We start from the raw sequence: 22701 nt of genomic DNA on the forward strand, positions 1-22701 counted from the left end.
GAATATCTGACAGACTTTTCTGTGAAGCAGGATATTCTGAAGGACTGTCTCTCCTTGTCTTGACAATGTTTGACAGTCACTTTCTTTTGTGTCCTGCTTGTCCAATTAGGACAGCATACTGTCAGCATTTTCTTGCCCAGTGACTTACTTTTTCCACAAAGAAAGTAAACTCCATGTGGAGTTTCTTCGATGCCCATTATCTTCTCTAAAGTAGATTGTTGCTGCCAGGGGTAGACAGGTCTTATTGTCATAAAAAAAGAGAAAAGAACCTTTGTTATTAAACTATCTTGAACGCCATATTCTGTAGACCCCTGAAGTGTTTGAAGATGACCTAATGTGACTACAAGTTTAATTATAATAGGTGACTAACTACTAACTTGCATTTCCTTATTATCCTAAACAGTTGGTAATAATAATTTTCAAGGAGTAGAAATTTGCATTACATTGTTAAATGAGTTGTATAGGTACAATACCGTGAACAAGAGTAGAAATGTATGTACAGTATATTCTAACAAAATTAATCTCAAATTTGTATCAATATACAAAATTGGTATACAATATACAAAATCCAATCCAATATAAAACATTTAAAACTAGTGGTTGTTTTTTAAAAGTAGATTCATCTGTGAGTTCGAGGTCAGCCTGGTCTACAAGAGCTAGGTCCAGGCAAGTTAGGGCACAGAGAAACCCTGTCTTAAAAAAACAAAAAATAAATAAATAATAGTAAATTTAACAATCTAACTTTCATCTTATCTATATCCTCCCTTATTGCTTTTCAGAGTAGATTCAATAATCCACCATTTTATTCTATCATATCTGTATTCCCCCTTTGTTTCTTTTCAAAACAAGAACTCTGAATCTGTTCTCCTTCGTTCAACCTTCCTCCTGGCCTTAATCGATAACAACTAACTTGTAATCAATCCCCATAAACAATGACAACTATCCATAACTCATTGAACAACCAAAAACCACCCACCCTACCTCTTGGGAATGTGGGTGTCATATTCTTAAATCTACTTCCTGCTGTCTGGGGGCAATGGTATCTGTAGGGGATCCTGAAAAGAAGTTTGGGTCAATTGTCAAGTCCTGGAGAGGTGGCTGTTTCATTTGCTGTCCAGTCTCTGCATAATGGGAAAGTGCAGGGCTTGTCTCAAGTCCTGGCTGGAACAGTCTGTTAGGCTGGTTCATCTCAGCTAGCCACCTCAAAACTGTTCTAAACAGTTTGTAGTCCAAAGCCGTTCTTTAGGTGGTGTTTGTCAGCTTAATGGTATTATCATGGTCCTGAAGGAATTGTCATTGTGGGGCTCCATCCTCATGGAGACTTCAAAGGTCGCTGTTAGGCATGCTCATGGTTCACTGCAGAAAACTCAAACCTGAAATAGAGACTCAAACCTGAAATCATGTACAGGAAGGCAGATAAAACCTTTTTCTAGCCGGGCGGTGGTGGCGCACACCTTTAATCCCAGCACTTGGGAGGCAGAGGCAGGCGGATCTCTGTGAGTTCGAGACCAGCCTGGTCTACAAGAGCTAGTTCCAGGACAGGCTCCAAAAAACCACAGAGAAACCCTGTCTCGAAAAAAAACAAAAAAAACAAAAAAACAAAAAAAAAAACAACAAAAAAAACACCTTTTTCTAGAATTAGTTACTACTCTGTATGACCATTAATATCATGACAAAAAAGTAGAATATATATATATGTTAATCTTATAAAACTTATAACAAGAAAAGCTGTTAAAGAGTTAGTATAAAACCAAAGGATTATGAGATTAGTAGTGATAAAATATCCTTAAATATTTTTTTTCTTCTGTCCCATATCAAGTGGTTCTTCTGACATGAGACAGAGATTTTAGATTTCACTTTATTAAGCATTCTTGGGTTTAGAGAAGGAGAGAGCCACACTCCCAACTCCAAAGCCAGCTTTAATCTTTAATCGGACTGGGACTACAAAAAGACCATTTGTGTTACATGTCTGTAGACAATAGCAAAAACAAACATTTGGGAAAATTTATCAAATTTTATCCTGTCGGAAATGTGATATATCAATAGGCCAGTTTACTCTTTTTCTTCAGACATGTTTTTGTGGATGATTTGTCCTTTTTCTTCAGATGTCTCATTTGTCCAGTGGTCTTCAGATTCCTTAGCTGGATACCTTTATTCCTGAAAAGACAGAAACAAAACAAAACCCTTCCCCGTCTCTAATTTTGGAGAGATTCTCTTTTGGCAAGTTATATTGATCAATTGAAAACCACTTGTTAGTTTTATAGGTTAGTTTATATTACATGGCCATGCTGTTTGATGAACTAATGTCTCTTTTAGTTAAGAGGTATCTTAACTAGGTGGCGCACACCTTTAATCCCAGCAGTCGGGAGGCAGAGGCAGGTGGATGTCTGTGAGATCGAGGCCAGTCAGGTCTACAAGAACTAGTTTTTAGGACAGGTTCCAAAGCTACAGAGAAACCTTGTCTCTAAACGCCCCCCCCCCAAAAAAAAATAAAAAAAATGTGTCTCTTGTTCAAATCAAATCTTTCAATTTTGATGATATCCATAGCTTTTCTTCTCCTGTGGAAACAAAAGCAAAATCCCTTCCCTAACATAACACATGTCCTGGTTTCCATTCTGAAGTCAGTACATCTTTAAAGTTTATCAACTGATTTAATTCTGTAGTTTTTTTTTCTACTATCCAGTGTCTCTCCGTGGCTGTTGTTCCTTTCTCATTAGCGTTTAGAAAATTCAAAGTTAATAAAGCATTTTTCAATCTATTTCTGGAAGTATTTATTCTCCCTTTCTGTTTATGTAACATAGCCTTTAGAGTTCGATTTGATCTTTATATAACTACCTGGCCTGTAAGATTATGTGGTATGCCTGTAATATGCTTTGTATTATAATAAACAAAAAACTGTTTCATTTTTTAGAGACATATGCTGGAGCATTGTCTGTCTTTATTTGTGCAGGCATACCTGTGATGGTCATAACTTCTAGCAAATGTGCGATTACTGAATCAGCCTTTTCCAAACTCAAAGCAGTTGCCCATAGATTTCAGAGACTCACCTTTGGTCATCCGGCTTGCATCATTATGCAGCAAGTGCCTTTGCCCACTGAGCAACCTTGTCCATCCAAAGTGGTCCTTTTGTTACAGCTCATTGGCTGTCATATTCACACAGAGTCCACAGCTTGTATTCTTTTTGAAGATTTATTTTCATAATTTGTGTGTGTGTATTCATGCATGCACATAAGTACAGATGCTCACAGAAGCTATAAGACCCCCAAAGCTGGAGTTACAGCTGTGAGCTCTCTGACACCAGTACTAGGAACCAACCTCAGGCCCTCTGTAAGAGAATCAAGTGTTGTTAACCACTGAGCTCTTGGTTGTCTAACCTGTAGGCGTATGTATGATGGATATATGATGGCATATGCACCACATCATATGAAGCAGTTTACCTAGCCTAAAAAAAAGTCTGTATTTGACTCTTCACCCCAGACTAATTTCTCTAGTAATGAACCGACTTCAGTACTGTGAAAGTTGAGGCAGTTACATTTCTACCTTCATTCTTCCACTCCCAGTTTTTGTTAATTACATTATTGTTTGTATACATTGTTGATGTTACATATGTTACATCAGTAACTATAATTGCCAAAGTTTCAAAATTACTTTGTTTACATCATGATTTTGCATGGATGAATTTACAATTTTATCTTTTGATTTGTTGGGTTTTAATACCAGATAACATTTTTAAAGAAGTTATCCGTGTCTAAGCCTCCAAATTCAATATTTCAGAGTATTTGCTGATCACACCTAAATGACTGTTTAGCTGGGTATGAAGTCTGATTCTCTCCAACCCTTCTCTCTGCACCTCCTACTTATACTTCTTTTTACCTATCCTTTAAAGTCAGTGAATTTTTCAGAATGTTTTACTATTATTTGTAGCATCAGTTTTTTTCACTAGAAGATACAATGTAAGCTAATCTGTAGGGTTAGGCCTTAGTTTATAATTCATTTATTATCTTGTTACATTTAAGAAATTTTAGAGACTCTGGAGAAGACTCAGAGGGTAAAGCACTTGCTGTGCAAGCATGAGGACCTGCATTCAGATCCCAGCACCCACATAAACGCCAGATCTAATTGCATGCAACTGTATTTCAGTTTTGGTGAAGTGGGGAGAGACAAGGAGATCCTGAGGGGTCACCCTTCAGTCACTACCATCAAAATAGTGAGCTCCAGGTTCAATGAGATACACTGTCTCAAATACTAGAGGGAGGTAACAGAGGAAGACACCTGACATTGACCTCAGGCTTCATGTGTGCACACATACACATAAACAATTTAATTGCTTATGAAGAAAGTTTTTGTGATCTATTTCGTGCATAGTCCCCTGTTATTATCTTATTTTACTCCAGGTGTACTCCAGTTACATGTGTGTTCGTGTTTCTGTTGCTTCCATAGCTGCATTCTTGCCTTATTCTCCAGTTGACTTTGTGTGAGTTCCTCTAGTCCTCCCACACCTCTCGCTGTTCATGTTGTGTTTTGCCTATCCATGATTTCATGTACCTCTTTTAAAAACATGAGCCATATTTTTTCTTTCCTATTCCCCTGATCTCAACTAGCTTATTTTTCATCTCTCTTTATTGTTGAAAAGTCCCACTGTGTCTCATAGGCTCTCTTAAGTAGCACATATACTAAGTTTGTTTCTTTTTTGCCTTCCCTCATAGCCCTTGTCCCAGGAGCCTCACAGCCAGGATACAGTGTTAAGTTCTGCAGTTAGGTCCCACAGGGAATGACAAACTATGGTCTCCTGTTCTCTCTGTTGCTGTTGGTCACTGTACACTTGGTGGGAACAGTGCTGAGCTATTTGTCCCCTCCTACTGTCTAAGCCTCTGGCGGCCTACCTGCTTGCCTCTGCAGTTCCTTGCAGACAGAACGCAGTCCCTGTACTTCACACAGCCTCAGATGAAGGTGCAGCCTTGGCGTCCATCGTCTGATAGTCCTCAGAATGCGCTATGGCTAAGCTTTGCTCCTGGTTTGTGGGAGCCACCCAGAAGCCTCTGCCTTCATGTCAGCACTGTGTCTCTGTCCTGGAGCTGCAATGTGGAAGGGTGGATACACTCTGCATGGTAACGGCTCACCTGGGAGCTTGTCTTCGGAGAGAATGTCATTATGTACTTATTTTAGATGTATATTCACAGAGCCGCTGAAAGCCAAGAGACTAGTGATGTCTGTAGGCTCCAAGATTTCATCCCTGGACATCTTTGAGGGGCTGAGACCCTGAAGGAATATGCTTTGTCTAGCCTGCAGATCCTGCTGTGACCCTAGACATAAAACCTGCAGTCCCTACTGAACAGTAGTGAACCTCTAAGGAACAGCTACCGATACCTGTTCAGGGAGCAGGCTAACCCTTTACTTCCTGGAGGCTGTTGATGAGAGAGTTCACTAGCTTCTCATTTAGTCCTTCCAAGAGATCTTGAAAATTAGCAAACAGGGAAGAGTGGGCCAGAGAGGCTAGGAATTCACCCCAGGTCACTGTTGGCTTGAGAGGGTTGAGATGAGAATTCTAGCCTCAGGTCTAGACTTCGACTTTACTGTTAGCATGCCCACCAGACATTGCAGGAAGTGACTCTCCTGTCCTCTCTGTCTCTCTCTGTCTCTCAAGGGTCCTCAGTGAATTCTGCCATGTTTATTTAAGGAATCTTGCCTAGGAAGTCCCCACAAGCACGCAATTCCCTGCCGCCAGGAAGGCGTGGATTCCAAGATGATCATAAAGGAATACCGGATTCCCCTGCCAATGACCGTGGAGGAATACCGCATCGCCCAGCTATACATGATACAGGTAAGTCTGGAGAGGTGGCTGGACCAGGTTAAGTTGGATGGATTCCAGAGTACACTAGTGGGTACTGTCCATGTTTGTGAAGTGCTGCATCTTGGCATACTGGGTTCTCGTGGGACCAGAGTGTCTTGCCACCGGTATACTCCCACTCCCATACGAATATCCGCTTTGTGCTACCATCCATCACCTTGCAATACTCTTATTTCAGGTCTCAGCCCAGGCTGCTGCCACAAGTTACCCTGCCCTTTGGCTTAAGCATCAGGGACTATTCCTTGCTGCTTTGAAGGCCGCTTCCTACTCTGTTTTTGGAGCCTGTCCTGGAACTAGTGCTGGGATTAAAGGTGTGCGCCACCACCGCCGGGCTTGAAGGCCGCTTCCTAGATCAAGGATGGGCAGGGCAAGATTTTGATGGGAATTGTCTTCCTGAGTTTCACATGTCCACACATTGGGGTGGGCACGTGACAGTATTTCTTCTACTAATAAGTATATAATCCAAGTCTCTTGACCCCAAATAAATCTAAGTAATTCCCAGATGCCTCCATAGATTATCACACTGAGAGTTGGAGCTTCGTTGTAGGGACCAGAGGAGACCCGTTTGGTCCCAACACCTCATTTAAGATGGGGCATATGAGGCAGGGGAGACTAATAAGTTGTGCAGGAGCACACAGCCTGGCTTCTGATTTCTGGCTCCCAGGGTCTGATGGGAGAATGGGATGTATCATGTCCACTCCAGGAAACACCCTGGACTCTCCTCAGTGCCTGAGCAGCTGAGAACACAGACCCCAATTGCTATGTTCATTTCAGATCCTTCTAGCCCAGATGTCAGACCTGCCCACTTCCCACACTGCTGGGTACTGACTGAGTCCTTGCTCTGCAGAGCTTTCCACCCTAGCTCTGCACCTACCCTTCTCCCTCACCAACCCTGCAGTTCTTCCTCCATGCCAAGGGTCCAGAGCTTCTACCTTGATTATAAGCCATCTCTTGGCTTGGCTCTGGCTTTTCTGGATAAAATGAAGTCTCTTGTTCCTGTTACCCACTGGGCCCTGTATCTGACAGGCTTCATTGCGTCACCCTGAACCCTCAGTATGGAGGGCTGGCAGCAGGGCATAGCCCTCAGGGCTTCCACCTCCAACCTTGTTTGTTTGTTTCTATTTTTCAAGACAGGATTTCTCTGTGTAACAGCCCTGGCTTGCTAGGCTGTAAACCAGGCTGGCCTCAAACTTACAGAGATCTGCCTGCCTCTGCCTCCCAATTAAAGGTATACACCTCCATGCCTGGCTTCTCCCACCTGGTTTCTGAGGGGCTTGCACCTTCCGCCCAGAGGCTCAGTACCTGTCTAAGAGGAGCTTGAAGCCACTAGAGTTTAGCCAGCTCCCACAGGAGTGCTTCGGCTGGGAAAGAGCAGGAAGTGCCCCCAGCCTCTCCAGGGGACTGTTTGCTCTGAGCTGCTTCAGAAGCACCACTCAATTCCCTCTTGAACCACTTACCCCTTAATTATTTCTAGAGAGCAGGGAGAAGAAGAGCTTAAATCAGGCCCCAGCTCTGAGCACTCTGGAAATAGCTCAGTCTGTTCGAGGACCAGACTCATCTGCTCATGCTGCCATTTGTCCTGCGCCCTTTAGTTCCCTTCGCAGCAGGCCACGGCATTACAGCCCCATTGGCTCCCGGGTTGGACACCCAGGGTCCAGGAACATGACCTCCAGCCTCTGGAGTGCCCCAAGGTATTTCTCAAGCATGGAGTCATTGTTACTCAGGCCCTCTAAATACCTCATTTCCCAGCATCGGTCCTTATGCTTCCAGTCAATTCAATTGTGCAGTGACCCACGTCATCTGTATGATATTCAGATCTGTTTCCAAACCACACAGTCCATTGACCAATTTGTACAATGTCTTTTGGTGAACGTTGATTTGCTAGCTGAAACTGTAGTAAATAGAAGCGCCTCCCACCTTGTCGGTCATGTGTGTCTACACCCTAACAAGTGCCTACACCTTCACAAGTGCCCTCTGCTTCTGTGAGCTTCTAGTGCCTTTCCCTGTGCCCCTTCCAGTGAGCAAGTGGGTGTGCAAAAGATAGAATGGTGAGCAAGCCAGATGTTGTCAGGAGAGGGGTTTCTGGGCCAAGTGACCATATCCAGAGGGAGACTAAGGAACATGGTTAGCATATACATATGTATGTGTGTGCGTGCGTGCACACAGATATGCACACATGCATCTACATAACATGCACAGTGTCACTCCAGTCCCCATCAGCTTGAGAGGTCCATAGAGATATACCTCTCTGTAAGTTTTCATGGCCACTGTAGCCCCTTTAAAGCCAGGCTTACTGCTTGTCTTCCAGCCTTTCCTCATGCTCCACAGTGGCAGAAAGGCAGGGAGAGTTGAGTCCCTGAGTAGCAAAGGCTGTATATCACCTGTTTTAAGCAGAAATCCCATGGTTCCATCTTGATATCAGGGACCCCAGAGCCAGTCTATGCAGCTTGTCTAGAGGTTGAGGTGCGGTCTGTTTCCAGACAACAGCACAGCTAAGTGTCCTGCTCTGTAGGAGGAAATGTAGACTGTCCCAGATGAACCTGCTCTGGGGAGCAAGCGAGTCTCCCCAGCTCTCACTTACTGTTTGTTTTGGGTTTTTGTTTGTTTGTTGTTTTTTTTTTTTTAGACAGAGTTTCTTTATGTAATAGTCCTGATTGTCCTATAGACCAGGCTGGCCTTGAACTCACATATCTGCTTGCTCCTGCCTCCTGAGTGCTAGGATTAAAGCATGTGCCACAATATCCATCTTGTTTTTGGTTGTTTTGTTTGTTTGGTTGGTTTTTCGAAATGGTTTCTCTGCATAGACCTGGCTGTCCTGGAACTCACTCGCATCTGCCTCCTGAGTGCTAGGATTAAAGTCATGCACCATCATGCCTGGCCCCTCAATTTCTTACATAAGCTAGTTTCTTAAATAGCATTGCTCTGGAAGGGCTCTCAAAAGTAACTTTCCTTTTCCAGCCTGGGCTGGTTCACCCCTCCTTAGGCAACCTGATGGTCCCCACTCCTGGGATGCCATCCTTAGTGTGGACACCGATTGTCATAGCACATTACAGCTCAGAATTCCTGGACTCAAGGGATCCTCCTGTCTTAGTTTCCTGAGTAGCTGGGACTACAGGTGTGAGCCAACGCTCTCAGCAAAAGTAACTTTCATGTTTGCAGATGGGAAAATTGAGCCAAGTGTGAAACTTAGCTCCCCCAGCTCCCTGGAGACCTGTCTGGTCCTTAAAGGCTTTGGGCTTCTGGTGGGGTCAGGAGGAATCCACTCCCAGCCTCAGAGATGAGGGAGCACATGGCAGACAGGAGTACAGAAGACAGCGAGAAGACAAGGAGCCCTGCTCATCCAGAACAGGGAGGGCGGCACCCTGTCCTATAGCCTCTCCAAGATGATTCTAGTTGGAAGAGATGTGAGCTTGTTAACAGGCCTGAGAGCAGTGGTTCAACAAGAGGCCAGCTCAGACAGTTCAGATGTGAGGCTGAAACCTGGGTGCTTGTGTCCTTCCTGTTCCTGAGACACCCACTCACAGCCAGATTTCTATCTCTGGAGGCCCTGCTCATCTCGTGTGACCAATAGATTGTTTCTGTACCCAGCATTCTCTGCTACTACAGGACCTGTAGGTGCCTCTTTCCTAGCCCCTGCTCCTGTCTGCTTCTCTGTTCACTCCCTCTGCGCCTGCTATGGGCTTTGTCTTCTGTGCCTCAGAACCCAGAGTTCCTGAGGGCCCGTGCCACTGCAGGGTAAGCATATGTCACAGTCACAGGATATACCCGGATGTGTGCACAGCTCATTGTGTGCCAGTCATGTACAGTAACACAGTGTTCTGTCCCCACCTGTGTGGAGACGATTTCAGGGGAGAGTGTAGCAGGAGTGGCAAGAGCTAAGAAATGGGAGACAGGTCTAGGTACACCCCAGGCAGATGCTGTAGGAGGCAGCATGTTCCTTCCATGAAGGGCCTTTGGAGACAGCTGAGTGAATAGCAAAGAGGCTCGTTTGGCAGTATCTGGAACAGGTTGTGGAAAAGACCAAGCTGGTGAGTCAGAGCCATTCACCTGCCTGAGCAAGTTCTGTACCCAAGGGAGTCAAGGCCAGCAGAAACCACTGCACTACCCATGTTGTCCTCTAGGGGGTGCTAAGCAAGACCTTGCTGGCTGGAGATGGGGGTGCGTGGTGGCCTGATGGGCTTGGTCAGTACCCTGGACAGCTCTGAGCGCAGCTGCTGGGGAGGGGTTCTCATTTTGCAGCCTTCCTTCAGAGGTCCCATGTGGGCAGCACTACATACTATTTAGGAATGGCCATGGGCAGGGATGTGGTAATGGCTTCCTGTGTGGGCAGAGCATAGGGAGGCTGAGGAGAGCTTGTTTCTCTGGTATGGCTAAGCCACAGCTGTATGAGGGCTTGTTGCTCCCTTCATTACTGTGACCAGTGGGAGCCCGGGATCAGCCTGTAGAGGACTGGCTTAGCTGGGAGACACCACCTCCAGAGTGCCTGGTGCTTGTGAGGACTAGATCCCACATGTCCCTTCCACAGTCACACTCCACCCCCAGGACTCAAATGCTCATATAACTAGAGGGCATACTGTGGGTGGTAAGGCCAGAATGGTGTGGCCCGCCCATAGAGTCACCGCCACTGGGGAAAGGCCTGTGTGGCTGAGCAGGAAGCACAAGGACCACTCCAGGAGGCGAAGCACTTCCCTATTAGGCAGGGGAGGGATCAACAGTCAGTGTTTCTCTGACAGACAGGCTGAAGGTTAACCACAGGAAGTCATCAATAAAACTACCTAGCTAGGTGAGTAGTGCCCAACCCCAGTTCCTATTCATATACAATCTCAAGAGTATGACCTCATCTAGACTCGGGCCTGTGTATATATAGTTAGTTAAGACTTTCAAGATAAGATCATCATCTGCTCCAGGTTGACTAACTGTTGTCCGTATCGTATAAGAAGAGGAAAGGACACAGCAACTCAGGGAGGAGGCAGGCAGGAGAAGGTGAGAGAGGTAGCACATACCGCAGAGGTTAGAAGGGTGGGATGGTGTCCCGAGAGCCTGTGAGGAGGACAGCATGCTGGCCAGTCTGACAGGCAGCTTGGAGGTGGCTCGAGCCTAGATGTGCTTCAGTGAACAGGGTGAGTGCTGTGTGGGTCTATATGGAAGAGCCTTCCCTGCCCCTGCTGTTTTTTCAGTTTTTCCTGACTCTCTGCACCCTGTCTCCATTCTGAGAGACCTCTGGGGTTCCCCAACCCCTGTAACTGGCCCATCTCCTCTTTAAACTTCTCAGGTGCCATACAAAGAACCACACACACTAACTGGCCTCAGGCAGCAGAAATGGAATCTTGGATCTGCTCAGACAGTCACCACTGTCTTAGCTCCCACCTTACTGTCACACAGGTCACTGTAGTGCTGTCCCATGTTCCAGGCCTACAGTTACCAGCTGCAGGCACAGGGCTGCTGTAAGAGGTAAAACAAGTTGTGCCAGAGCACATCCGTTCGCTTCAAACCTAGCTCACAGTCCCAAGACCAGTCCATCCATCCTCCCTCCCTGTAGCAGGAGGCTGGCCGCTTGTTTGTGCCCGGCTGCCCAGACTCGAAATAACCACACAGAAACTATATTAATTAAATCACTGCTTGCCTATTAGCTCTAGCTTCTTAGTGACTAGCTCTTATATCTTAATTTAACCCATTTCCATTATTTTATATTTACCATGAGGCTTGTGGCCTACCAGCAACGTTCCATCTGGCGGCTTGCGTCTTTCTCCTCCAGCGGCTCCATGGTGGCTCCCAGCCCCACCCAGCTCTACTCTACCCTATCACAGGCCAAGCCATCTTCTTTATTCATTAACTAAGAAAAGCAACACATATACAGAAGGACTTCCCACACCACCTCTCTTCCTCTCTTCCTTTCTTCTAAACACAGTCTCACTATGTACTCTTGGCTAGCTTAGAACTCACCGAGATCCACCTGCGTCTGCTTCCCAAGAGCTGGGATTAAAGCTGTGCCTCCACCCCAGGACATTCCTTCTCCTTTCTAAAGGAGGCTTTAGTCACGCCTGGCCCCCGAGCTGGACACCACGTTGTGTCCTACAGAGGTCAGGCTCTGGGGTGGTTGAGGTGATGAAGTTTGTGTATGAGGAGCACCCAAGAGTACACATGTATCTGCACATATCAGTATACTGAGCATGTGTGCACATGGACATACGTGCTGCTTGGGAAGCTGACCAGGGATAGCCTTAGCAATGCCATCAAGTCACCATGGAAGCATAGTCTGGACTTAAAGTCACCAGTGCCTCAAACATATCATCTATAAAACAGGAAATAGACCTTTCAGACACTGGGAAGGACGCATAGAGTTGACCTAGGTGCTATGTGTGTCAGTTTCACCAAGTCCCCTCCCACTCTCCTATCTGGCTCTTCTTAAACCTTAGTGAATACAAGAGGCAAGAGTGGGGTTTGTTTGTTGTTAGAGCAACTTTGTGAGTCCCACACATCTGAAGGGGACAGAATTGTACAGAAGCTACCTTCTGGATGTGGTATAGTGTAACATGGATGGCCAGACCTGTTTGTTTGTTTTTGTCCCACCCAGTACCCCACAACTGTTTGGCCACAAAGAAAATCACACAGACATCTTTATAAGTTATAAAGCTGATTAGCCCATTAGCTCTAGCCTCTCACTGGCTAACTCTCACATCTTGATTAACCCATTTTTCTGATCTATGTTAGCCATGTGGCTCAGTGCCTTTTTTCAATGAGGCAGATCATATCCTGCTGCTTTGGTGATCTGGGCAGGAATGGGAGGAATCAACTTTCTCTTTCCCAGAATTCTCCTGTTTTCATTACATCATTTCTACTTCCTGTCTGGTTTTCCTGCCTATATTTCCTGCCTGGCCAATCAGCATTTATTTAAAACATGATTGACAGAATACAGACAATTCTCCCGCACCACTTCCCCCTCTTTTTTAAAAAAGAAAACAAAGGAAAATATCCATAGTCCATTTTTTGGGAATGTGGGCATAGTATTCCAGGCTACTTCCAGCTGGTTGGGGGCACTGATAATCTTATGGGGACCTAAAGAAAATTTAGAGTTATCATCAAGTCCTGACTGAAGTATCTTGTGAGTCTTGATCATCTCAGGCAGTAGTCTTGAACCTGTTCTGGATGAAGAACTCAGACATCTGGACCATCTATTCCTGCCAGAGATTTCTCAGGTGGTCTTCCTTGATCAAAGCTGATTTTTCTTAACTCTGAATAAATCCACAGCCTCTCATTTTTTATGGAAACAAAAGCAAAATCTCTTCTCCAAAGTAACATACCTTATGACTTCAATTTTAAAGCCAAGGTATTTTCAAAATACCTATCTTGGATTAATTCTACAGCATTTATAAGCAAATATCTTTTAGCAGCTGTTGCTCCTTCCTCAGCACTCAAACAATTCAAAGAGAGCATAATAACATACAGTATCAAGATTCTCTGTGTATTTTCCATCTTTACTTGGTTTTATTCTAACCTCTATTTCTTTTATTTTTACTTTTAACTTTTGGCTTTTTGAGACAGGTTCTCTGTATATCTTTGTCCTGGAATTCCCTCTGTAAACCAGGTTATCCTTGAACTCACAGAGATCCGTCTGTCTCTGCCTCCCAGGCTACTCTCTTTCTTTCTTTCTTTCTTTCTTTCTTTCTTTCTTTCTTTCTTTCTTTCTTTCCCACCCACATCTGCCTCATAAGGGACCACCTCCCATCTTCCTTGTAGGCACTATGTCCATTACCCCATGAGTAGACATTGATCACCCCTAAGATCAGATCAAGCCCCAAGCTGCCTTTTTAAACAATCTTAGCAGTTCCAGTGTCACATGTATAAACTTTGTCTAATCCAAGCTCATAGACCTATCCCTGCATTTTATTCTGAGAGTTTTAGTGTTTCTATCAGGGAATGTATTACTGTCAACATCAGCCAGTGAGAGAGTCCTGTCCATTACGGAGTTTGTGGCCCTGTGTGATGCTGGGGCCCCTGCCAAAACTTCTGCTGCCTCCTCTGCTTCTCTGTCATTCTAACCGAGTAGGATCACAGTTGGTTCCTGTTCCTCAGTTTCTCCATACGTGACTAACATCCTCCCAGTAAGTCTTTGTCTGTTCCCCTCCTCACTTACACACAGCTCTCCTCTTGGCTTAGCTTCCCGAATGCTGAGCATACAGCTCTGACACAACACATCTGTCTGCAGGCGACTCTAAGAACATTGTCCTGCCGTCTTGCCTAGCAGAGCCCTGAATCCATGGCCTCTTGTCTCACACACACATACATGCTTGTCTCACACATGTGTATAGAAAAGTCTCCTGAACATAGACATCCTGACCAACAGCCTCAGTGCTTAAGCCCAGTAATGGGCAACAGTCCTTAGTTTTCCTAATCATAGGCTGATCTCAGAACACTCAATTCCACCCCAGCATCCCTGGCTGTCTCTCCAGGCAGCCTGTGCCTGGCCCCAACCCAGACCCTGCTGTGGGCCTCTGCAGTAAAGTAGACAGTAACACTTAAAAGTAGCTATAACACAGCATTGCTCACCTTGGAGGCTGAGTCACATCCAGTAGCTGGACTACTGAGAAGAGTGATAGCCCAAAGCAGGGCATACACGGTCTAGATGGGTTCTGAAGAGAACACTCAGACAACAGCCTGGAGGAGACTGTGAGTCGTGTGTATTCCTGTATATACATGGTATCTGCCAGCACCACTTCAGGCATGGCTGCCCCCACTCTTACAGATCAGTAGTCTAGGACCAGGCCCACCCAACAGGAGGGGATGCTTGTGTGGTTCCTTAGATTCAAGCTATCTCAGCTTCTTCCTTTCTGTCTCCACACTGTCCCAAGTATCTGTAGTCTGGTAGTCAGCTATCACCTTGAGTGAGCTGCACCCAGTACCCTGTGTCTTGGTTTCCTCACATACAGAATGTGGAGTGCTCCCATTCTACCAGCTTGAGGATCAGGTGCAGGCAAAGATAGGGTCCAGAAGGTGTCTGCTCAGCCTTGGCGTACCCCGTGGGCCTCCTCCTTAGCAAAAGCATGTACATCTCAGCCTCAGTGGGTTCTGAGTGGCCCTATCTGTTGCCTTGTACAGGTCCAGATCAAGCCCTGCTCTTCCCAGTCCCATCTGAAAGCATCAATGACTAAGTCAGAGCATCTGAACCCTCCCCATCTCTCTGTTCCCAGGTCTACAACCCTGTACCCTCAGTCCTTTCTCAGAAACAAACCTGAGTGATATCTGGACTTTGGAGCCTTGTAGACCATACCCAATACTTACTACAGCTAGAGTTAACTGTCTTCCCAAGGCAGACAGGGACCAGCTGTCCTCAGAGGCCGGAGCTTTTCGTGGTGCTAAAACTTTTCCTTGCAGTACAACTCAGAGGGAGACTTCTCACTGGCTTGGATAGTTCTGGGTTTTCCTTCACTTTTTAAAAAAATTACATTTATTTGGGTCAGGCATGGTGGCACATGTTTTTAACCTCAGAACTTGGGAGATCTATGTGAGTTCAAGGCTAGCCTGGTCTGTATAGTGAGCCAGAAGTACACAGATAGACCCTCTCTCTCAAAAATTATTTTTCTTTCTTTGGGGGGGAAGGGGCAGGGAAGCATGTGTTCCATGGCACGCGTGTGGAGGTCAGAGGGCAATTTTCAGGAGTCAGTTCTACCTTCTACCATGTGAGTCCTAGGGATTGAACTCAAGTTGCCAGGCTTGGTGACAAGGGCCCTACCCACGAACAATCTTGCTGGAACTTTCTTTACTTTTCTGTTTTGGTGGTTGTTGTTTTCTTTTATTATTATTATTGTTGTTGTTGTTGTTGTTAGTTTTATTGGTGTTTTTAGCCTATATGTATACATTTATCCTAGAGTTACAGACAGTGTGAACTGCCATATGGGTGCTGGGATTTGAACCCCGGTCTTCTAGAAGAGCAGTCAGTGCTCTTAGACTCTGAGCCATCTCTCTAGCCCCGGTGGTGGTTGTTTTCAAAGAGACTTTTTTTTTTTTTTTTTTTTTTTTTGGTTTTTCGAGACAGGGTTTCTCTGTGGCTTTGGAGCCTGTCCTGGAACTAGCTCTGTAGACCAGGCTGGTCTCGAACTCACAGAGATTCACCTGCCTCTGCCTCCCAAGTGCTGGGATTAAAGGCGTGCTCCACCACCGCCCGGCTTGAGACTTTTTTTTTTAAATAGCCCAGGCTGAACTGGAATTCATAATCTCCCTGCTTCTGCTGAAATTACAGGCATGAGCACCAAGCCCAGCTGATCTGCATTGTTTTCATCTTAAGTTTTTGACAGTTTTGTACATGTGCACAATAAATTTTAGTTGTCTTCACCCCCTTGCTATTACAGTGTCTCATCTCTGCTCCAGCCCACTGAATCCCAGCAAGGCCCCCCACCTCCATGACTTTTATGCGCATGGTGCCCAGTGCATTTAATTAGGGTTGCTTGCATGAGTGGGAAATTATTTACTGGAGCATGGGCAACTTAGCATTGGCTACACCACTGAAGAAAGTGACAGCTGACAGCACCTCCCCAAGCCACCATTTACAGCCAGAGGCCCCCTGAGCCCTTCCCCCAGTCTTGGACAACTTTGTGTAGTAACTATGGCTGCAATGAGTTCATGAACACAATGGCATTGTGTGTCCAGAAGACAGTTTATAGCACACCTCTCCATCTTCAGGCTTTATGTTCTCTTTGTCCCCAATTCCACAGTGTTCTTTGAGCTTTGATTGGGGTACTGGGTATGTTCCATTTAGGGCAAGCATATCACTTATCATTCTTTATGTTTAACTCAAGAATTTGCACATATAGAATGTACATGGCTCATAAGCACCACTGTGGTGGGCTCATGGCAAGTGAATAGACCTTTGGGAGCAGTGCCAGTTCTGGAAACAGAATTTTCTTAGCTCCCAGTAAACCTGTGTGTCCAAAGAACCCCTTAAGTCCTAAGCAAACAGAGGGCAATGCCAGATGTCCTGTCTGTTATTCTGCACCTTATTATTTTGAGAGAGGGTCTGTCCTTTGAGGCAGCTAGGCAGCTGGCAAGTCCCACATCCTGTTGTCTCTGCCCTCTACAATGTTGGGGTTGCAGGCATGCATGCAGCCACACATGGCTTTACATGGCTTCCAGGGTTCTGAATTCAGACCCCTGTGCTTGCACAACAAGCACTCTTACCTGCTGAGTCATCTCCCAGGCCAGGGTATACCCTTTCTTCAGCTGGTGGCCAGCTGGATGGTTTCTACCTTCTGGCTGCTGTGAGGAATGCGCCATTCAAGTACAAGGTTTTGTGTGATACAGAGAGGTGAGATTCCAGCTTGCTTTAGTTTTTGTTGTTGTTTACAGATGTTTGGGACCTTTTTCAATAACGTATGGATTGTAGCATCCATGTGCTGCTCCTACAAAATAAAAACACTAGAATTTTGCTGGTGACTGCACAGGTCCTGCAGGCTTCTTTGGGATTATTGTTGTCTTCACAATGTTGAGTCTAACCTATGAAGAGAGGGTGTTTTTCCAGTTGTGTAGGTCTTTAGTTTCTTTTGGTTCTGTGGTCTTCAGTTTTCACCTCTGGTCAAATGGATTCCTGTTTGTTCTGACAAATGCTTTTATAAACACAACCAGTTTCCTTTTTGTGTTCTTCAGCTTAGTGTGTTGATTTTGTGTTCTGAAGCTTTGCTGAATTCATTTAATTAAGCCTAAGAGATTTAAGGAAAATTCTTTAGAGTTTTCTATATAAAGATTATATTCTCAACAAACTAAAATGATTTTTACTTTTTCTTTTCCAGTTTGGATGCCTTTTATTATTTCTTTTTCTTGCCTAATTATTGTGCCTGGAACAAACAGTGCAAAACTGCATAGAAGCAGGAGTAGGCAGCCAGCACTGGTGAGATGGATGCACTTGTGACCCCTTTAGGAGGCTAGAAATGCAAATCAGTTCCATCCCCCCTATGCTGGGACCTTGTCTCAAAAAATAAACAAACAAAAGAAAAGAAAGAAGAGGCCAGGTGTGGCAGTGCTCTCCTTTAACCCCAGCACTTAGGAGGCAAAGTAAGCTGATCAAGTGAGTTCAAGTTTAAGGCCAGCCTGATCTACAAAGGAAGTTCAGGTCAGCCAGAGACCCTGTCACAAAGACAGGGAGGAGGAAGAAGAGAAAGGTCGGAAAATGGGCATCTTGGGAAAGCTCAGCCCTAGGATAGATAGGAGTCAAAATAGATGATTTGTGCTTTTGATACTTACTTATACTTAAAGAAAAAACTCAGGGCTCTGTTCTCTTCCTTCAGAAGACTTGGGGCTCATAGAGCCACAGTGCAGATTTAGGAGGCTGTGGTGTCCTAAGGTGACACAGAAAGAGCCAGCCTCAAGGCTGAAGACCTTTCCTGTTCTGTCCTCTAAGCCTCTTCTCTATGTTGACTACACATCCACATGTTTTCCCCCATAGAAGAAAAGCCGCAACGAGACCTATGGACAAGGCAGTGGCGTGGAGATCCTGGAGAACCGGCCCTACACAGATGGTCCTGGTGGCTCTGGGCAGTACACCCACAAGGTGTATCATGTGGGCATGCACATCCCTGGCTGGTTCCGTGCCATCTTGCCCAAGGCAGCCTTGCGGGTGGTGGAGGAGTCCTGGAATGCCTACCCCTACACCCGAACCAGGTGTGCCTGCCTCTACCTCCTCAGCATGCCATCTGTTAGGGAAACTCCACAGCGTGTGTCCAGGAATTCTCCTGGCAGGCTCAACCCCCTGCACCCCTACAAGCATCAAACTCTGCCTCACACATGTCCCCTAATGGTTCACAAGTGGTCACATGCAGGAACGGGACAGATGCCCCTGTATGCCTGCCTCCAAGAAATGGCAATTAAAGTCATGAAGGCTGTGACTGAGCAAGGACTGGCATCTAGGAAAGTTCAGGGAATGAACATTCTCTAAGTTCCCATGAACAGAGACAGCCTGCTAGGAAGAAGTGTGAACTGAAGGTAGACCAGATGGTCCAAAGTCTCCCAACTCTGGGACTCTAAGGCTTCTGTAGCATTGTTAATACATCCCTTGGTAAGCAGGGCTTTTCTCAGAACCCCAGCAGAGGATCTTCACTCTTTTCTCCTCAGTGCTAGCTCTCACTGAGCAAGGGTATTCCCCTTTAGCTTCCCAGGGCTTCCTCCCCTCAAACCCCACACCTGGAAAATGCTGAGAGCTAGCTTAAGATTTCCGAGAGCACTTCTCCATCCCAGAAAGGAGCTGTTCTGTTTTCAGAGTGGGCTACTTGCTGGTGTCACATACCAGGAATGTCTGTCCAGATCCACTGACTTCATAGCACACTGCCATTGTGGCTGTGCAGGCATTCCCACCACACCATACTCATATGGATGCCAGATGTGGGAAGCTTCTAGAAGCTACCAAGGAAGTTCAATAGCTTTCATCTCTGTCTCTCTCTCCCACAAGCTGGCTTGGCTATTCTTAGGACAAGATGGTAGTATAGGAAATAGACGTGACTGTCACATCTCAGCTAACTCCACCTATCTTCGTTACATTTCTCTTACTGTGAATAGACACCTTGACCAATGCAATTTATAGAAGAGTTTATTGGGGCTTACAGTTTCAGAGGATGAGTTCATGACCATCACAGTAGGGAGCATGGCAGCAGGCAGGAAGCCATGGTGCTGGAGCAGTAGCTGAGAGCTTACACCTTCTCCACAGACATGAAGCAAAGGGAGACAGAGCACTAACTGGGAATGGCATGGGCTTCTGAAACTTCAGAGCCCACCATCAGTGACACACCTCCTCCAACCAGGCCACACCTCCTAATCCTTCCCAAACAGTTCTATCAACTAGGGACCAAATATTCACATATATGAGCCTGTGGGGGCCATTATCTGTAATCGACCATGCCACCTACCCACTTTACTTTGTTTCCAGTGTGGTCCAACAGACTGCTAGCTAGTGACAGCCCCTCCAGGGTTCAGTCCCAATGGATGTTCTTTCTCTCAGGTTCACCTGTCCCTTTGTGGAGAAGTTCTCCATTGACATTGAGACCTTTTATAAGACCGATACTGGGGAAAACAATGATGTGTTCAACCTGTCTCCTGTGGAAAAGAATCAGCTGATAACAGGTGAGCATGACAGCTGAAACCTAGCAGGCAGCATTGCCACCCCAGGCCACCCTAACTCTGTCCCTCTGCCCTTGCCTGATCTCATCCTGAGAGTATGTTGGATTCTTAGGTGGGGGGTAGGATGGGGCACAGAGTGAGGCAGGACAGGCTTCTATGTCCTGAATGTGCATGCCAAGTCTGTCAGCTTTCTCCTCCCTATACATGGCCTTGTGGACTCTTGGGGTGCTGTCTGGCTAAAAGCTGCTTGTGAATGCCATGCCTACAGTAGACTCGCCCACACTATGGTGTCTGTGGCTGGAGTGACGGTGGCCTTTGCTGCTTTGCTCTCCAGCTGATGTCACTATGCAGGAGGTAGTCTCCATTTGTTAAGCTTATTTGTTTTAGACAGTGTCTTACTCTGTAGTTCTGACTAGCCTAGAACTCACAGAGATCTGACTGCCTCTGCCTCCCGAGTACTAGGATCAAAAGTATACACCACCATGCCCAGCTAAATCTTTTAAAAGAGAAATCAGAGTTGGAGATTTTTCATATGAAATTTCCCCAGTTTTTAAACATTGATAAAATGTTTATCAAAATGGCAAACAAAACACATCTGAGGGCCTAACACGGTTCTGCAAGCCTCTTCTAGATGGTAGTCTCTGGCCCGGGTCTATTTGCTTAGGTGCTATCCAGGAGCCTTATCTAGTAACAAAGGACCATTGCGTCCTGATTCTCCATCCCCTCCACAATAGTCCCCTGTCCTTGGCAAGCATCCCAGTGGTTCCCCAAGATCCCACCTCAATCCAACACTGTTCTACTCCTGTGGTCAAAACGCCACCCTGCTCTGGAAAGGTTCCTCAGTCTTGTCTACCCTTCCCTACCCTGTATTCTTCATGGGAATTCTCTTCCCATTGTCTCCTTGATTCACTGCCCCATTTACCTGTGCACGTGGACTATGGTATGTCAAGCTGACTGCAGAAAAAAACTACAAGAACCAGACCAGGTAGTACAGGCTGTTATTGAAGCTGCTTACAGGGAGATGGGAGGATCATAAGTTCAAAGCCACCTGGACAACTTAGTTTATGACCTTGTCTTAAAATAAAAAGTAAAAATAGGGTTGGTGATATAGTTTAGTGATAGAGCAGTTATTTAGCATGTGTGAGGCCTTAGGTTCAGTGCCAGTGTCACACACACTAAAGGGAACAGGAAAGGCTCTGGGCTGGCAGGCAGGGAGTCACCAGAAACACACACCATCATACATGAGTCCTGGAAAGGATGAATAGAATTTGGGCAAACGTGACCACTCGCAGGGTGTCCCCATAGACATCATCGACATCGTCAAGGATCCTGTGCCTCCCAACGAGTATAAGACTGAAGAAGATCCCAAGCTGTTCCAGTCAATCAAGACTCATCGGGGGCCCCTCTCTGACAACTGGATTCAGGAGTACAAGAAGCGGCTGCTCCCCATCATGTGCGCCTACAAGCTCTGCAAGGTGGAGTTCCGATACTGGGGCATGCAGTCCAAGATAGAGAGATTCATCCATGACACAGGTGAGTGTGTGTGGGGCTGGGGTACGCCTGCCCGTCTGCCTTCATTCTCCATGTGCTGGCTGTGTACTTACAGTTTACTCCTAGGAGGTGACTCTGTATTAAGTTCTCTAGAGAAATGGGATTGATAAACTGAGAGAGAGAGTAAACAGGATTTATCAGAGTAGTGTCAGCTGTGGTTCAAGTACTCTAACAATGGCTGCCTCCCGATGAGAAGTCCAAGAGTCTAGTCGTTTGGTCCATGGGGCTGGTTGTCTCACCTGGTCTTCAGCACACACTGGAACCCAGAAAAAGTAGGCTCTGATGCCAGTGAAGACAGTGAGGGCAGGCAGGAAAAGGGCAAAGCTTTTTCTTCACTGCCGTTTATATAGGCTGCCACCAGAAGGTGTCTCCCAGATTTAGTGTGGGTCTTCCTACTTCAAACATCCAATCCAGAAAAATCCCTCCCAGATGTGCCCAGCTGCTTGGGCTTTAGTTAATTCCAGGTGTGGTCAAGTTGACAACAGGAACAGCTACCGCAGACCCTGAAGCCTGTGCCCAGCTCCTTTCCCCACACTATCTTGGCCGTCTGTGACCAGTGTGCCTGCTGTCCATGCATTGCCCAAACATTCCAGACCTGGCTGGTGTCTGATAATGTAGCCTGCACCCCATTGAAGCCAGACAGCCCCCCTCCTGCCACTGGGGCTCCTGGCTCCCAGGCTTTTTTCTCTCTATCTGAGGAGGTCCAGATCCTAGCTGGTTTTTAGCTCTGCTTCTTCACAGGCTGGAAATTCCAGATGGCAGAGTGGTTCAGATTTGTGCCCTTCACACCCACATGGCCTTCCCAAAGCAGGTGTCTGAGGAACAGGTGGACTAACAGATGCCTGGGAGCCCCCAGCCAAGGAAGGCTGACCCAAGGCTCCCCTTCTCCATTTCCCTTGGAGCCCTAGACTCATGACCCCACAGTAACATCCAGGAAGAGGCCTTGGGACACCACAAACAAGGGAAACTTACTTTATGTGTGAATAGAGCAACATCATTGACACCACCCTCGTCACATTGACTCATGACTACCCATGATGGGGCACTGTTGCCTGTTTATACACTCATGACTACCCATGATGGGGCACTGTTGCCTGTTTATACACTCATGACTACCCATGATGGGGCACTGTTGCCTGTTTATACACTGTGACTACCCATGATGGGGCACTATTTCCTGTTTATACACTCATGACTACCCATGA

At 46.1% G+C, this 22701-nt stretch overlaps 1 protein-coding gene across 8 annotated transcripts in view; it reads left to right on the top strand.

Moving 5' to 3' along the window:
• The window catches only part of Pitpnm2 (phosphatidylinositol transfer protein membrane associated 2), a 138998-nt gene that overhangs the window by 91106 nt on the left and 25191 nt on the right, over positions 1-22701 (top strand). For all 8 annotated transcript variants that reach the window (XM_057764544.1, XM_057764537.1, XM_057764540.1 and 5 more), the window contains 4 exons: positions 5645-5821; positions 18282-18496; positions 19827-19948; positions 21251-21478. In XM_057764544.1, the coding sequence (XP_057620527.1) occupies positions 5744-5821; positions 18282-18496; positions 19827-19948; positions 21251-21478 (643 nt within the window). In that variant the 5' untranslated portion in view covers positions 5645-5743. The remainder of the gene's footprint in view (positions 1-5644; positions 5822-18281; positions 18497-19826; positions 19949-21250; positions 21479-22701) is intronic.

Source organism: Chionomys nivalis, chromosome 3, assembly GCF_950005125.1.
Source record: "Chionomys nivalis chromosome 3, mChiNiv1.1, whole genome shotgun sequence".
Lineage (NCBI taxonomy): Eukaryota > Metazoa > Chordata > Mammalia > Rodentia > Cricetidae > Chionomys > Chionomys nivalis.